Source organism: Hyla sarda, chromosome 1 (genome assembly GCF_029499605.1).
Source record: "Hyla sarda isolate aHylSar1 chromosome 1, aHylSar1.hap1, whole genome shotgun sequence".
Lineage (NCBI taxonomy): Eukaryota > Metazoa > Chordata > Amphibia > Anura > Hylidae > Hyla > Hyla sarda.
The window spans coordinates 179,960,705-179,978,772 of NC_079189.1; the positions used below are offsets into that span (position 1 = coordinate 179,960,705).

At 44.8% G+C, this 18,068-nt stretch overlaps 1 protein-coding gene across 7 annotated transcripts in view; it reads right to left on the minus strand.

The window, feature by feature from the left end:
• Positions 1-18,068, minus strand: part of EGF (epidermal growth factor) — a 184,477-nt gene that overhangs the window by 73,750 nt on the left and 92,659 nt on the right. For 5 of the 7 annotated variants that reach the window (XM_056564635.1, XM_056564618.1, XM_056564592.1 and 2 more), the window contains 5 exons: positions 17,599-17,728; positions 17,095-17,236; positions 5,883-6,031; positions 4,967-5,071; positions 950-1,173 (listed from right to left, as the gene is read on the minus strand). In XM_056564635.1, coding sequence (XP_056420610.1) covers positions 950-1,173; positions 4,967-5,071; positions 5,883-6,031; positions 17,095-17,236; positions 17,599-17,728 — 750 coding nt within the window. The remainder of the gene's footprint in view (positions 1-949; positions 1,174-4,966; positions 5,072-5,882; positions 6,032-17,094; positions 17,237-17,598; positions 17,729-18,068) is intronic. The other 2 variants (XM_056564599.1, XM_056564628.1) reach the window with 1 other exon arrangement.

An 18,068-nucleotide genomic window follows, 5' to 3' on the forward strand; every position in this document is an offset into this window, starting at 1 on the left:
AGAACCCAACAGTTCAGAACCTGATAAATAGAATCATGGAAGTTCTTAGGATGGAGCATTTCTCGACTATGGCTGATAACCTTCTACCCCGATTCCAGAATATTTGGAGGTACTAGGACGACTATGTGGAGAAATTATTACATTCCTAGGGGACGTAATAACACCTGAGGGACCTCACAGGACCTTCTTTTTTTCTTGACTCTTATTTTACCTTTTTTCTCCTCTTTTCTAACTCTGCCGTTTCTATTCTAGTTTTTTTTTTTTCTCTTTTGTTTGCGCCATTTGGCACAAGTATTAATGGAGAAATTGCTGGACCAAAAACATTGTTCTTATCCTCCTTTATACTGAGATGTGACAGAGGGATTTCCTTCAAGTTTGTAATTAGCTCATATCACTCTGGATAACTGTGTTTATTTCTTAGATAAAGTCATCAGAAGGTAATCTGAACTATACTGATTATTTTGAGACAGATCTCTTGTCATTTCATCCATACTCTATTTATAATACTGACTTCTTACTTAGATATTATGACATTGATGTAAATGTAATGATAATATTTTTTTGGGAACTCCCATTGATATCTTTTCTTAATAATTTTTTTTTTCTATATGTTATTTGTATGTTACTGCAAAACTGTAAAATTTTACATATATATATATATATATCTTGTAGCCTTCTTTGGACCACAAGCTGGAAGCAGGGAGGGATGATCACTTTTTTTTTTTTTTTACACAGTGCACATTATTGTGATGTGTATTGTGAAAATAAAAATAGAACATTCGTCATCACGAACATATATTGCTATATTCTAAATGTTCGCGTAATCGCAAAGTGGCGATATTCACGGTAAAAATTTGCAATTCGAATATTCGCGCTCAACACTAGTAGTGTCTATGTAGGTCCACTTAATCATTTATTCACAAGAAAGTATATTACCCCAAAACCTCACCTACATCATTCTGGGAAAGAACGAGTCGGTTGGATCCATCCAAATCAGAAAATTCAACAACCGATCTCTTGGTGTCACACCAGTACAGTTTATTTGTGAGGATGTCCACAGTAATCCCACTAGGCCATATTAAATTCGAGCTGATCACATCCATCCTTACACGACCATCTAGACTGCAGCTTCCTATATGGGGATTGGGTCCGATATCTGTCCAAAATATTCTCCTTAAAAGTAAGAAATCATAAATCAGTGCAGTCTGTTCAGACAGGTTTAATATATGCATTATGGTTGTGATATTTTATACTATGTAGCTCAAATATTTCTGTACTTTGGTCTTGGGGTGATTTTTGTAAAAGGTAAAGCTGTATGAAATCAGTAACATAGTATGGGCTTATAGATTTCAATAACAAGGATCTATAATATAGCAGTGTGTATGAGCCCTTAACCCCTTAAGGACTCAGGGTTTTTCCGTTTTTGCACTTTCGTTTTTTCCTCCTTACCTTTTAAAAATCAATTTTCCACCTAAAAATCCATATTATGGCTTATTTTTTGCGTCGCCAATTCTACTTTGCAGTGACTGTCATTTTACCCAAAAATGCACGGCGAAACGGAAAAAAAAATCATTGTGCGACAAAATCGAAAAAAAAAACGCCATTTTGTAACTTTTGGGGGCTTCCGTTTCTACGCAGTGCATATTTCGGTAAAAATTACACCTTATCATTATTCTGTAGGTCCATACGGTTAAAATGATACCCTACTTATATAGGTTTGATTTTGTCGCACTTCTGGAAAAAATCATAACTACATGCAGGAAAATTTATACGTTTAAAAATGTCATATTCTGACCCCTATAACTTTTTTATTTTTCCACTTACGGGGCGGTATGAGGACTCATTTTTTGCGCTGTGATCTGAAGTTTTTATCGGTATGATTTTTGTTTTGATCGGACTTTTTGATCACTTTTTATTCATTTTTTTAATGGTATAAAAAGTGACCAAAATACGCTTTTTTGGACTTTGGAATTTTCTTGCGCGTACGCCATTGACCGTGCGGTTTAATTAATTATATATTTTTATAGTTTGGACATTTAAGCACGTGGCGATACCACATATGTTTATTTTATTTTTTTTACACTGTTTTATTTTTAGAACACTTTTTTTTTACATTTTTTTTGCAGTGTTATAGGTCCCATAGGGACCTATAACACTGCACACACTGATCTCCTATGCTGATCACTGGCGTGTATTAACACGCCTGTGATCAGCATTATTGGTGCTTGACTACTCCTGCCTGGATCTCAGGCACGGAGCAGTCATTCGTCGATCGGACACCGAGGAGGCAGGTAAGGGCCCTCCCGGTGTCCGATCAGCTGTTCGGGACGCCGCGATTTCACCGCGGCGGTCCCAATCAGCCCGACTGGGCAGCCGGGTAGCTTTCAGTTTCACTTTAGAAGCGGCGGTCAGCATTGACCGCCGCTTCTAAAGGGTTAATACCGCACATCGCCGCGATCGGCGATGTGTGGTATTAGCCGCAGGTCCCGGCCGTTGATGAGCGCCGGGACCGAAGCGATATGATGCAGGATCGCGGCACGATCCCGCTTCATATCGAGGGAGCCGGCGCAGGACATAAATATACGTCCTGCGTCGTTAAGGGGTTAAATGGGCACTGTCAGATATAAAAACTTTTGATATGTTGTAAAGCATGTAAAACCAACAGGTTTTGCAATTGCTTTCATTAGAAAATTTTCAGTATTTCATAATGAAAAAGCCAGTCAAACAACTGCCCCCCCTGCCTGCTTGGACACATACTAGTCCTGTTGTGTCCACTTCTCATCACCTATGTCATGGACACACTTCCTTGATTGACAGCTTTGAGCGCAGGGCTCACAGCTGGAGGAAAAATTCTCCAACTGTCAGCTTGTGTCCTGCTACTGTCAGTGAGGACAAGCTGGGAGTTGTAGTTTTGATAATGCTAGGGGAGATGTGAGCAGGCAGCACACTGAGGGAGGGGGCGGAGACCTGCACAGCGAGGAATTCAGACTAGTGAGCTAAATTAAAAGTGTGATAAAATAAATAAATAAAGGTGCTAGACACATAAAAATTAGATTTACATGGTCAGGATTAGGTACTGAGTGATATATGAAAAAAAAAATGTTGGTAAATTTAACGGGTACGCTTTAAGATGAACAATTTGCCAATTTTCATTCCACACTGCTGACACTGTTAGATGAGACAGCAATGAGACACATGGTGCCTTTCATGGTGTTCCATAAAAACTGTTCCCAAGCCCCTTGAGTGCTGAGAGCTACTACACCTCCTTAGTCCCCTTCTCATTCCTGTCCCTGCTTGATTGACAGTCAGTGCTCAGCCTCCAAATTTTATGCATGATTTGAAAATAGGGCTTAGCTTCCAGCTGTCTATCAATCCGGGTCAGGGATAAGTAGGGGCATTAAGAAGGCGTTCCAGCCCCCAGCACTTCGGGGGTTTGGAAATGCCTCTAGTTGGAGAAGCATGACTTCTCACCACCTGATGCAGATGTGTAGCAGAAGAGTCCTGCACCACTTACAGTGGGGATCAAAAGATTGGGCAACCCAGGTGAAAATTTGCATTAATGTGCATAAAGAAGCCAAGGAAAGATGGTAAAATCTCTAAAAGGCATCAAATTACAGATTAAACATTCTTATAATATGTCAACAAAAGTTAGATTTTATTTCCATCATTTACACTTTCAAAATAACAGAAAACAAAAAAATGGCATCTGCAAAAGTTTGGGCACCCTGCAGAGTTAATATCTTGTACTGCCCCCTTTGGCAAGTATCACAGCTTGTAAACGCTTTTTGTAGCAAGCCAAGAGTCTTTCAATTCTTGTTTGAGGTATTTTTGCCCATTCTTCCTTACAAAAGTCTTCCAGTTCTTTGAGATTTCTTGGCTGTCTGTCACGCACTGCTCTTTTAAGGTCTATCCATAGATTTTCAATTATGTTGAGGTCAGGAGATTGTGAAAGCCATGGCAAAACCTTCAGTTTACGCCTCTTGATGTAATCCCCCGTGGATTTCGAGATGTGTTTAGGATCATTATCCATTTTTAGAAGCCATCCTCTCTTTAACTTCAGCTTTTTCACAGATGGCATCAAGTTAGCATCCCAAATTTGCTGAAATTTTATTGAATCAATTTTTCCTTCTACTCGTGGATGTTTCCTGTGCCACTGGCTGCAATACAACCCCAAAGCATGATTGATCCACCCCCATGCTTAACAGCTGGACAGAGGTTCTTTTCATTAAATTCTGTTCCCCTTCTTCTCCAAACGTACCTTTGCTCATTCCAGCCAAAAAGTTACATTTTAACCTCATCGGTCCACAGAACTTGTTTCCAAAATGCATAAGGTTTGTCTATATGTTCATTTGCAAAGTTCAAATGCTGATTTTTGTGGTGAGGACGTAGAAGAGGTTTTCTTCTTATGACTCTTCCATGAAGAACAGCTTTGTGAGCGTCAACTATTTTCAGTTTCAGATTTCTAGACAACTGCTTAAAAGAACCCATGGTGCTGATTGTTGGGGCAAGGTCAGATGAGTCTGGGCATTTAAAACCTTTGAGATTGAGATCACCTGGTCTTCCCAGATGATGATTGAGAACAATCCATGACAATGGCAGGTCTCAGCTTTGCAAAGTGGGCAGTGCATGCTATAAACTCTGCAGGGTGCCCAAACTTTTGCAGATGCCATTTTTTAGTTTTCTGTTATTTTTAAAGTGTAAATGATGGAAATAAAATCTAACTTTTGTTGACATATTATAACAATGTGTAATCTGTAATTTGATGCCTTTTGGAGATTTTTCCATCTTTCCTTGGCTTCTTTATGCACATTAATACAGATTTTTACCTGGGGTGCCCAAACTTTTGATCCCCACTGTAGTACATTCTGGGCATCTTCAACATTAACAGTATCAACATTTTCAGTATTTTCAATGTAGAATGCTGTTCTATAATAAAATTCCCTCTTTGTATATTATTGTATCTTACCCAGCCCTTGGATGAACACAAATTCCTCTTGGCTGCTGTATATTTTCCTTTACAATAATTTTCCTGTTCCATCCATTCAAATCACTGACTTCTATACAAGATTTTCTATTATAAAATAAAAGAAGAACATTTCAGAAACATAAAATCAAATCATGGATTTTTAAACAACAGTTATACATATGGTTACTAAAGTTACTAATCTACTAACACCATCCTATTGTAAAGGGGATTAAATGGTCACTTCGCTCAAAAAGAAAATTTTGAGACATTTTGTGACATTGAAAAGTACAAAATCAAACCCTGCTGCCCAGTCATGCTCCACTATATTGCTATATTTTAAAAAGTAAAGCTATATTCATAGTCGGCAGATTCCATAAATAGGAGCTGTGTCTGCAGGAAAAATTAAATCATATGTCTGTGGGTGCTATGGAGGCTCTGTCTTTTAATGCACAGGTATGAGAATCCAGGATTGTGGACGACGGTCACTTCATACAAATATTTAGATTCCAATTAAAGAAGCTAAAGTAATTTAGAAAAATTATTATTGTGCACTGTGCTGCACTATAATAATTTTGCATTTAATTCTTCTCCCTGAAATTCACAGTTTCCTTTTCTCAGCTCCATAGGGAGGAATATTTTAATCACAGGCAGGTGGTCTATGGGGAGGGGGTAAGCAATACAACTCGAGTACATCTATCTACTACTTGCAATTGCCAGCACAAAGTACATTGTGGTATGGGTACTGAAACTCTATTTTCACAAGGCAAAATCTAATAGCATTAAATCTAATAGCATTTTAAGAGATATTTAACATTGCAAGCACTATTTTCCCCTAGACAGGCTCTCTTTAGATTCAGCTCTGCTGCATCACTATAGTCATATTTGCAGAATAACCTCACAGATAAAATGTATGTACCCTCTATCTGTCCAGTAAAGTTTTCTGTTAATGGCATCAACAGCAAGACCCTCTGGTGTGTCCATGGCTTCTACAATCAGCTTTTCACGACCACTGCCATCCATCTTTGCACTTTCAATGCACTTCAGAGCTGTGTGTGCAAAGTAAATCTGAGAATAAAATTATGCAGATACATAAGATATATTCACTACTTGCTAGAGATTCACAGAACACTGCCGAATGCATGAATATAGTCAACAGAATTGTACTCATTAGGGTCCTGAATTATTATATTAGTTACATAAGATTAAGAAGCTAATGTTCAAAAATGGAAATATAAATATTATTTTTTTTGCACAACAAATAAAGCCTATAAAACACATGAATTTATGATGACATGTTAAAAAAAAAAGAAAAGAAATGGAGGAGGAATATACGGTAAGAAATATAAGGCTGAGAACACACTGCATTTTTATGCGCACATTTTCTTGGTATTATGTTCCAAAAAACATATGCAATGCCAGATAAGCGGGAATCAGTGATATGTCCCTTCTGATTCTGATAAGGAGAAATGCATTGGAAATGTGGGACACACATTGATTCGGTTGAATAGTGCTAATCCTCATACAAAACTGTATAAAAAAAGGTCATCACTGGTCCTGCGTGTCCTCTTGCATTATTGAAGGAGTCACTTGTACCATACCATTTAAGTCAGATAATATAGGTAAGCAAACTGATTTTCAGCAGTGAAAATGCAGAAAGTCTTCTGAATGTGACACAAGGGAGCCCTAGACACTGGTGTACAATATCCAGTATATACTTTTCTAACTCCTTCAATCAAGGCTGGATTAATGTAAAGTTCTAGCGATCACATAGATAATTGTTGAAATACTCGTCTAATTTACAATTAATCACAGTGCAAACAGGTTAGTGCTTACTGTTACCACTATGACATGTGCCTGCAGCTGACTAATGCTCGGATAAGAGTGCCATCTTGTGCTGCATTGTGATATTACAATCAAACGAACCTGAAGATCCTGTTTGTAGATCATAATGTTTCTTACTACAACAGTGTCTACTCTTTATAGGATATCAAGACCCGGATCATTTAACCCCAACATTAATGTAACTCACTACTTACTGGCTCTTTAATAGACAGACTGTCTCCACCTTAGTCCATCATGAATACAACAGCCAGGATCATTTATATTGCTATGAATCACAGAACAAAATAATGTTTTCTATTGAATGGTTATACTAACAGCGCTACTCTCTGTCCCTGGTTATCTGTTTCTAACTCAAATAAATTCAGAACGCTCCTACTAGTCAATAAAGCTCTCCATACTGCTACACTGTCATACATAAAGTGGGGCAAAAAGTATTTAGTCAGCCACCAATTGTGCAAGTTTTCCCGCTTAAAAAGATGTCTGATATTCAAAGAATTTATTTGCTAATTATGGTGGAAAATGAGTATTTAAAAGTTAATCTCAATACTTTGTTGGCAATGACAGAGGTCAAATATTTTCTGTAAGTCGTCACAAGGTTTTCACACACTGTTGCTGGTATTTTGGCCCATTCCTCCATGCAGATCTCCTCTAGAGCAGTAATGTTTTGGGGCTGTCGCTGGGCAACATGGACTTTCAACTCCCTCCAAAAGTTTTCTATGGGGTTGAAATCTGGAGACTGGCTAGGCCACTCCAGGACCTTGAAATGCTTATTACGAAGCCACTTCTTCGTTGCCCGGACGGTGTGTTTGGGATCATTGTCATGCTGAAAGAACCAGCCACGATTCATCTTCAATGCCCTTGCTGATGGAAGGAGGTTTTCACTCAAAATCTCACGATAAATGGCCCCATTCATTCTTTGCTTTACACAGATCAGTCGTCCTGGTCCCTTAGCAGAAAAACTGCCACAAAGTATGATGTTTCCACCCTCATACTTCACAGTAGGTATGGTGTTCTTTAGATGCAACTCAGCATTCTTTTTCCTCCAAACACAACGAGTTGAGTTTTTACCAAAAAGTTCTACTTTGGACATTCTCCCAATACTCTTCTGGATCATCCAAATATTCTCTAGCAAACTTCAGATGGGCCTGGACATGTACTGGCTTAAGCAGGGGGACACGTCTGGCACTGCATGATTTGAGTTCCTGGTGGCATTGTGTGTTACTGATAGTAACATAGTAACATAGTTCATAAGGTTGAAAAAAGACCAGAGTCCATCAAGTTCAACCTATAAAGCTAATAAATCCCTACTGAGTTGATCCAGAGGAAGGCAAAAAACCTTCATACTAGAGATAAGAATTCCTCCCCGACTCCAATATGGCAGTCAGAATAAATCCCTGGATCAACGTTCTGTCCCTATAAATCTATTATCTATAACCAGTGATGTTATTACTCTCCAAAAATGCATCCAGACCCTTTTGAACTCTTTTACAGAGTTCACCATGACCACCTCCTCTGGCAGAGAGTTCCATAGTCTCACAGTCTTACAGTAAAGAACCCCTGTCTGTGCTGGTGTAGAAACCTTCTTTCCTCTAAACGAACAGGATGCCCCCTTGTTATAGATACAGTCCTGGGTATAAATAGGTCATGGGAGAGATCTCTGTTAGGTCCCCTGATATATTTATACATAGTTATTAGGTCGCCCCTAGGCCTTCTTTTTTCTAAACTAAATAACCCTAATTCTGGTCATCTTTCTGGGTACTGTAGTCCAATTCCTCGTATTACCCTGGTTGCCCATCTTTGAACCCTCTCCAGCTCCACTGTATCTTTCTTGTACACTGGTGCCCAGTACTGTACACAGTATTCTATGTGTGGTCTGACTAGTGATTTGTACAGCTGTAGAATTATTTCCTTGTCATGGGCCTCTATGCCCCTATTGATGCCCCCCATGATTTTATTTGCCTTGGCAGCAGTTGCCCGACACTGGTCACTACAGCTAAATTTACTGTTAACTAAGACCCCTAATTCCTTTTCCATGTCAGTCGTCCCAAGTGTTCTCCCATTTAATACATAATCCCGGCCCAGATTTTTCCTCCCCATGTGCATTACCTTACATTTATCAGTGTTAAACCTCATCTGCCAGGTAGCCTCTGTTACTTTGGTCCCAGCTCTCTGCAGGTCGTTCACTAGGTTCCCCCGTTTGGTTCTGGGATTTTTGCTTACCGTTATTGTGATCACTTTGACACCACGGGATGAGATCTTGCATGGAGCCCCAGATCGAAGGAGATTATCAGTGGCTTTGTATGTTTTCCACTTTATAATAATTGCTCCCACAGTTGATTTCTTCAAACCAAGCTGCTTGCCTATTGCAGATTCAGTCTTCCCAGCCCAGTGCAGTTCTATAATTTTGTTTCTGGTGTTCTTCGACAACTCTTTGCTCTTGGCCATAGTGGAGTTTGGAGTGTGACTGTTTGAGGTTGTGGACAGGTGTCTTTAATACTGATAACAAGTTCAAACAGGTGTCATTAATGCAGGTAATGAGTGGAGAACAGAGGAGACTCTTAAGAAGAAGTTACAGGTCTGTGAGAGACAGAAATCTTGCTTGTTTGTAGGTGACCAAATACTTGTTTTCCACCATAATTTGCAAATAAAGAGATTTTTTACACTTACCATAAAATCTTTTTCTCAGAAGCTCCATTGGGGGACACAGGAACCGTGGGTATATCTTGCTGCCACTAGGAGGCTGACACTAGGCATACAAAAAAAGAAGTCGGCCCCTCCCAGCAGGGTATACCCCACCTACTGCCTCAGAGACACTCAGTTTTAGTCCCAAAGCAATAGGAGGAACCGAAAAACAAGTCCAGAGGGCGCCCAGTCAAAACAACGAATCAACAGACTGACAGGTGACCAACTCTCAGATCACAACTAACTACACAGGGTGGGAGCTGTGTCCCCCAATGGAGCTTCTGAGAAAAATATTTTACGGTAAGTGTAAAAAATCTCCTTTTCTCACACAGCTCCATTGGGGGACACAGGAACCGTGGGACATACCAAAGCAGTCCCCGGGGGTGGGAAAACCATGTAACCCAGAATCAAGCGGACGGCAGAGCCACCACTGCCTGAAAGACCTTATGCCCTAAACAGTCGTCGGCACTTGGTAAAACTTGGTGAACGTGTGCACCGAAGACCAAGTAGCCACCTTACACACCTGTAGGGCGCAGAAGCCCTGTTAAAGACCACCCAAGAGGTCCCCACAGAGCGAGTGGAGTGAGCCGTAACCCGGAAGGGAGGATCCTTCCCCTTGGAACGGTATACTTCAGAAATGACGGACTGGATCCATCTGGAGATGGTGGCCTTGGAAGCCGGCAAACCTTTGTGTCGGCCCTCCGGAAGGACAAACAGTGACTCCGACCATCGGAAAGAAGAGGTGGCCTTGAGGTAGACTCGTAAGGCTTGTATCACATCCAGATTGTGGAGAGAACGCTCCTTAGGATGACATGGAGCAGGGCAGAAGGAAGGAAGAACGATGTCCTCGTTCAGATGAAAAGACAAAACCACCTTCGGTTGAAAGGAAGGAACTGGCCGAAGTACTGCCTTGTCTTGATGAAGAATCAGGAAGGGAGGTTGACAAGAAAGAGCTGCCAGCTCCGACACCCGACGGATCGAGGTCACAGCTACCAAAAAGGCGACCTTCCAGGAAAGGAAACGGAGAGAAATATCGCGGATAGGCTCGAAAGGAACGGATTGCAAGGCACTCAGGACCAAATTTAAGTCCCAAGGGGAGTAGGAGACCTGCATGGAGGAATCTCGTGAGCTACTCCTTGGAGGAAGGTGTTAACCGATGAGTCAGAAGCCAGATGCCGCTGAAAAAGAATAGACAGCGCCGACACTTGACCCTTGAGGGAACTAAGAGCTAGGCGCGTCTCAAGACCCGACTGCAGAAACGCCAGAAGGTTCGGCAGAAAAAAACGTACCGGGGAAAGAGAGCGGGCCTCACACCACCGAAAAGAAGCCCGCCAAGTCCTATGGTAGATCCTAGCCGACGACGGTTTACGCGCCCTGAGCATAGTGCGAATAACCCCAGATGAGAAACCGCGAGCCTTCAATACCGTTTCAACCGCCACGCCATCAAATGCAGCGGCTGTGAATTGGAGTGGCAAAGAGGACCCTGAGACAGAAGATCAAGGCGATCTGGCAGTCAGAAGGGAACGTCCGCCACGAGCCGAACCACGTCGGCGTACCAAGATCGGCGGGGCCAATCCGGAGCCACTAGGATGGCCGTTACGCCTTCCGCCTTGAGTTTCCTGAGCACTCGGGGAAGGAGGGGAATTGGCGGAAACAGGTACGGGAGAGTGAACCGAGACCAGGGAATGACGAGGGCGTCCGCGGCCAGCGCCAGAGGATCTCTGGACTTTGCCACGAAGCTTGGAACCTGCCAGTTTAAGCGGGACGCAAAGAGGTCCACGTTCGGAATCCCCCAACGACGGCAAATGGACTCGAACACCTCCGGGTGAAGGGACCACTCCCCGGGATCGGGAGAGGAGCGACTGAGAAAGTCCGCCTCCCAATTTTCCACCCCAGGAATGTGGATCGCTGATATGGAGGGAACCATGCATTCCGCCCAGGTCAAAATCTTGGACACCTCGGTCATGGCAGCACTGCTGCGAGTGCCCCCTTGGCGGTTGAGATACGCCACGGCTGTGGCATTGTCCGACTGAATGCGAACCGGGTGACCCTGAAGAAGAGACTCCCTGTCGGAGACAAAGGAATATCGCCCGGATCTCCAGGACCTTGATAGGAAGCCTGGCTTCCCAAGGTGACCACCGGCCCTGGACCGTCCGGTCCAGGAGAACACCCCCCCAACCGAGGAGGCTCGCATCCGTCATAAGAACTAGCCAGTTCAACGGTAGAAACGAGCGGCCGCTCAGAAGGAGGGGAGAGTGTAGCCACTAAAGAAGAGACTGGCGAGCCGAGGTGGGCAGACGAATCCGATGATCCAAGGACAGGGGGATCCGTCCCACAGAGACAGAATAGCCCACTGAAGCGGACAGCAACAGAACTGTGCAAACGGAACCGCAGTTATTGCCGCCACCATTCTGCCCAGCACTGCCATGTAAGCACGAATGGACACTGGATGCGGGCGTCTCAAGTGACGAATGCCTGACAGCAGAGCACTCCGCTTGTCCGAAGGGAGGAAGATTCGGGCACTCCCGGTATCGAACCGGAGGCCCAGAAGACCAGAGACCGGGAGGGAGAAAGGTTGGATTTCTCCTCGTTGATCAGCCACCCGAAGCTGGTTAGGGTCAGCAGGGTGATGCGGGACTCTCCTCGTTCTGGATCCAGGACGGGGCCTTGAAAGCAGATCGTCTAGGTAAGGAAGGACAGACACCCCCCGGGACCTGAGAATGGCCATGACAGCCGCCAGGACCTTGGTAAAAACCCGGGGGGCTGTAGCGAGGCCGAAGGGCAGAGCCACAAATTTAAAGTGACCCTGCGGAACGGCAAAGCGGAGGAAACGTTGATGAGGAGGAAAAATCGGAATGTGTAGATACGCATCCCGAATGTCCACTGAAGACAAGAATTCGCCTTGATCCATGGATGCCACGATCGACCATAGAGACTCCATATGGAAGTGGCGAAGGCGAATATGCCGGTTGAGGAGTTTCAGGTCCAAAAACGGACGGACTGAATCCTCCTTTTTGGGCACAACGAAGAGGTTTGAATAGAAACCCCTGAAACGGTCCTGAGGTGGAACGGGCACAATAACACCCTGCTGCAGCAGAGTGCAAATGGTAGAATGAAAACCTGCAGCCAGAGTAAGTGAACGAGGAGGCCGGGATTGAAAAAAGCGATCCTGGGGAAAAGAAGCGAACACGATTCGGTAACCGTCGGAGATGACGTCCCGAACCCAAAAGTCCTGGACTTGTGCCAATCAGACGTTCCGAAAAAGAAGTAAGCGACCGACCACCTGAGACGAAGTCCCAGGTGGGGGCGCCCCTTCAGGTCGAGGCAGGCTGGCGGGTTCCTGACTTAGCGGGAAATCGGTTGGAACGATTATCCGGCTTCCTGGAGGAGCGAAGTTGGAAGGACGGGCCCTGCCTACCTTGCGAGGGGCTCGATTTTTCCTGGCGCCCCTGACCCAGGGGGCGAAAGGACCGAAAGGAGGTTGACTTACAAAAACCCCCACAAGCCGCAGTGCGGCGAGCCCTGTTCTGGGTAAGCAAAGAACTTTTACCTCCCGTAGCCTCAGAGATTATGTCGTCTAGCCGTTTCCCAAAAAGGCGACCGCCAGTAAAGGCCATTGTCGTCAGAGATTTATTGGAAGCCGAATCGGCATTCCAAGCTTTGAGCCACATGGAGCGACGAATGGCGACTAGGTTGCCAGACACGACAGCCGCACAGCGAGCAGACTCCAACAAAACCTGCGTCTGACACCTGACGAGGCCCCGGACAACAGACCTTGACGAAGCTGAGAAGCCTACATCGCTAAGGCCTTCGCAACCCAGGTGGAAGAGAAGGCCGGAAGCAGGGAGGATCCCACCGCTTCAAATGCGTATTTGGCCAAATTCTCGATCCGCTTGTCCGTGGGATCCTTAAAGGAAGTGGCATCCGCCAACGGTAGAATGTCATGGATTTGGATAAACGGGAGACTGGGGGGTCCATAGATGGAGGAACAGTTTATTTAGAAATAAGGTCCTGAGGGAATGGACACAAGGTCTTCAACCTTTTAGTGCCTTGGAAGCGCTTCTCTGGAAGCTTCCAGGCAGTCTCCAGAAGCACATCAAACTCCTTATGAGGATGGAAAAACTTTGGAGAACGAGGAGTACGGGCAAAGAAACCTCAGGAGCAGGGTCCAAGGGTCCAGGGTCCTGTAGATGGAAAGTGTCTCTGACTGCAGACACCAGGCCATCCACCAAGTCAGACATGGAGGACAGCTCTTCAGAATCCGAATTAGGTTCTGAGTCCGCCAATTCACCCCGAGATCGGGAACGGTTAGTGAGGCTCCTGATCTGGGAGACCGAGATCTAGAATGGTGGTTTGGGGAACGGCCCCTAGGAGAGCGGTTGCGTGACCGGGAACGCCGCCTAGGAGCGGGGATCTGGAGCGCGAGCGGCGCCTGTTTTCAGCAGAGGAGTCAGGATAAAAAAACCATGGGCGTCTGTGGGAGCGTCGACGGTCCAAAGACGCCGAACTAGCTTCCCGAGGGGGACGTAGGGAAGACTGCCTTAGGGCTGTAGCCACCTCCTTGGAAACCTGCGTCAGGTCTGAGATAGTCTTGGAGAGGGTAGACACCCAAACCAGTGCCGGTTCAGGGGCTACTGACCCCGAAGGAGCATCTTGGGTCGGAGTAGTAAGGCGTGAGGAAGAGCAGGCAGAACAAGTGGGTACAGCCGAACCCCCCCCCCCCCCCCCCGAAAATTTAACCCTACACCCTGTACAAGCATAGTAAGTGACCAAAGCAGGGGCCGCCTGTCTGAGGGAAGGTTCAATACTGGGGGTAGATGTTGCCAAGCACAGCCAAATAGTGACTGAAGAACTGGAATTAGCTCACCCAGGTTCCTGGCTGACGTCCCCACACCTTCTGAACACAGGACAGCCGTCTGGAAACAGGCATGGAAGACCCACAGGAGCAGCGTGCAGCAGCGTCTGAAGAACGGCGCTGGAAATGGGAGCTACTCGGGCTCCTGGAGTCACGTGACCTGAGGGGAGGAGTACTGTGCGGGCGCTAGCACAGAAGAGGCTGAGGAAGCCTGGGAAACCCGCGCTGCCGCCTGAGAGGCTGAACCAGCCTTCCCCCTGCCGGCGCTGAATTGATTGGGCGCTCAAAGAGCGTGAAGTGGGCGGAGCTACACTCGGCCGGGACCAGGCCAAAGCCGCGGCCTAAAGTAGCGACCTGGCTCCCGCCCGAAACCGCCCTAAAACCGTGAAGCCAGCAGCCATCTCCCTTAGCGGGGACGGCTGCCGGAGGATATAGACGAGACCGCCCGTGGGGCGGAGCTACACTCGGCCGGGACCAGGCTAAGCTGCGATGAAAGAAGCGCCTGGCTCCCGGCCGAAACACCGCCCCGACAGAGAAGCTTGCAGCCGTCTCCCCCGTGGGGACGGCTGCCTGAAAAACACAAGGCAGAGGCTGCCCACGGCGGAACTATCCCTCGGCCGGGACCAGGCCGAAGCCGGGGGCTAAATTAGCGGCCTGGCGCCGGCCGAACACGCCGTCCAATATTAGAAGCCGGCAACCGTCTCCACTGTAGGGACGGCTGCCGGAAGCCAGACCGTACTGCTCAGACATCGTCCGGAGGTGAGTGGAGGTTGTAGCCCACAGTAAAATGGTCGCAGCCAGTGCCCACAAGTTACAGGTCCCCCAATGCCCTTACCCCTAACAACTTAATAAAGCCATCCCCCTGTAACACTTGATGGAGCCCTAAATGGGGGGGGGGGGGTTAACTCACCTGATTATGAAAGTATACTTACCTCCAAAGAAGTTCTGTCCCCAAAAGTCTTCGCCAGACTAAGCCTGCTGCATCATGCCAGGCTTCTTTAAGCGGGGCGAGCAGAGGCAATAGGCGACCCGGACCCAAGGTACAGACCTGGTGCTGGCCGGTGGCGAGGAAGGGTTAACGGACCATACTCTATGGAACCGTGCCCTTCAGTCGCATGCGGGGAAACAGGCAGCGCCTTGCTCCTGTCGCCCCTACCTAGAAAATAAAAAAAGAAGAAAAATTCTAAACACTATCACTAAAAAATAATAAAAGACCAGGCCTGGAGCAATCCAGGCCCGTGTTGCCTCCTATGACACTAAGCTAAAACTGAGTGTCTCTGAGGCAGTAGGTGGGGTATACCCTGCTGGGAGGGGCCGACTTCTTTTTTTGTATGCCTAGTTTCAGCCTCCTAGTGGCAGCAAGATATACCCACGGTTCCTGTGTCCCCCAATGGAGCTGTACGAGAAAAATTCTTTAAAAATCAGACAATGTGATTTTATGTTTTTTTCTTTTTTCTCATTATGTCTCTCATAGTCGAGGTATACCTATGATGAAAATTACAGGCCTCTCTCATCTTTTTAACTGGGAGGACTTGCCCAATTGCCGACACTGCTTGTGTGACCTATATCTTCTCACTCACATCTGCAGGACTTCTCCCATGGTGTGCCTATTTTGTGAAACTTGCTGCCCCAAACCATAAGACAGTTCTACATGTACCTTTGAAACACTTTTCTTCAAGGAGATCTATGTCACACAACCATTATTCTTGACCTATACACAACTGACAGATGATGAGTTCATGCAGTTTAATGTGCTGCATATTCCCCATGCAAACACAAGGAGTTGATTCAATGGACAATTGTAATACCTTGTATTTAAAGTGGCACTCCTCCCACAACATTAAAGCATACATCCAGCAATGTTGCGTCAGGATATGTATTCAAAATTACTGGGCAACTTCAGTGCCTAAGACTTTCCAGAGATCTGGAATAGTACTAGATAAAAAATATGTAACTACATAGAAGATGGGTTCCATAACTACATAAAGAATACATAAACCATAACTTTATAAAGAATAGGCAAGCCATAACAACATAAAGAAGAGCGGAGCCATGGCAGAGCAACAGTATTGTGTTTTATGTGTAACATTGGTTCATGCCATCATACACTCTCTCTCAATGACCCAGATCTAGAGAAATCGTTGTGCAGGTTTACACAGCAGTGAAAATAGGATTGCGTTATGTAACAATAAATATGGTGGACACAAAGTCTGGAAGTAAATGACTGCCTTTAAAGGGGTACTCTGGTGGAAACCTTTTTTTTTTTTTTTTTTTTAAATCAACTGATGCCAGAAAGTTAAACAGATTTGTAAATTACTTCTATTAAAAAATCTTAATCCTTCCAGTACTCATTAGTGGCTGTATACTACAGAGGAAATGCTTTACTTTTTGGATTTCTTTTCTGTCATGACCACAGTGCTCTCTGCTGACACCTCTGTACATGTCAGGAACTGTCCAGAGCAGGAGAAAATCCCCACAGCAAACATATGCTGCTCTGGGCAGTTCCTAAAATGGACAGAGGTGTCAGCAGAGAGCACTGTGGTCATGACAGAAAAGAAATCTAAAAAGAAAATAATTTCTTCTAATATACAGCCGCTATTAAGTACTGGAAGGATTAAGAATTTTTAATAGAAGTAATTTACAAATCTGTTTAACTTTCTGGCACAAGTTCATTTAAAAAAAAAAAAAAAAGTTTTCCACCGGAGTACCCCTTTAGTCTGTTATTCGAAAAGAAGAATTTTCTGAATACCTTATTTTCCACAGGGTCGTAATCCAGTGCCAAGACTCTCCCCATCTGTGAGGCCAAAGGACTTTCATACTGTGTCCCATCAAAGTTCATTCTCTGTATGTCTTGCATATTTGCAAACAGTAGAAATGGCCGAGGACCTGTACTTGAGGCATAAAACATTTTCAAAATTAAGTATTAGGCTGCTTTCACACTATGAATTTCTCCGTTTAGGAACTTCCGTCGGAAGTTCCGTCACTACAGCTGCGAAACCCGTCCGTTACAAAACCCCTGACGGCCGTGACTAAATTGCATTGCAGCCTTAGGGGTTTTGTAACTGCCCGTTTGTACCCGTATATGCCCGTAATTCATTACGGGCGTTATACAGTGACGGGACATCATGGCGGAAAAATTACTGCATGCATTAGAATATGAGTAAGATCTTTTATTCAAAGATATATAAATAAACAAGTACGTATACTGTATGAACAAGCCAATGTTTACACAAACAAATCTCTGAAGTCTTACCGACCTGAAGCAAGACAACTTTTCTTGTCCTCCTGAAGAATATAACCTGGAAAACAATCACATTCCCAGCTGTCATCTCTGGATCTCCTGCATATCTGGCTACATCCTCCATTGTCTGGAGAAAAACAACCTGGAAAAACATTAGTATTTTGACTTTATTCTGTATAACAGGTAAAGAGCAGGCATATAGCTATAGGGTTTGGATAAGTAGCAGTCCTGGTCCAAGCTATGGAGATTCACGGGGCCAAAGTGCCCCTCTGCTACTTAAGACACCAAATTATTATAAATGGCACAAAGTGTGCATTGGAACTGCAAGTTATACCCTGGAGGAAGAGTGAACCTGCACTAGTGATGCCACTGTGTCCAGACCATAACATTATTTATTGTGAGATGTTAGCAAAATGGTCAACCAGTAAAAGCTTCTATGAAAAGTCTATTAGTGAACCCCACTTTTATGTATGTTAGCAGTA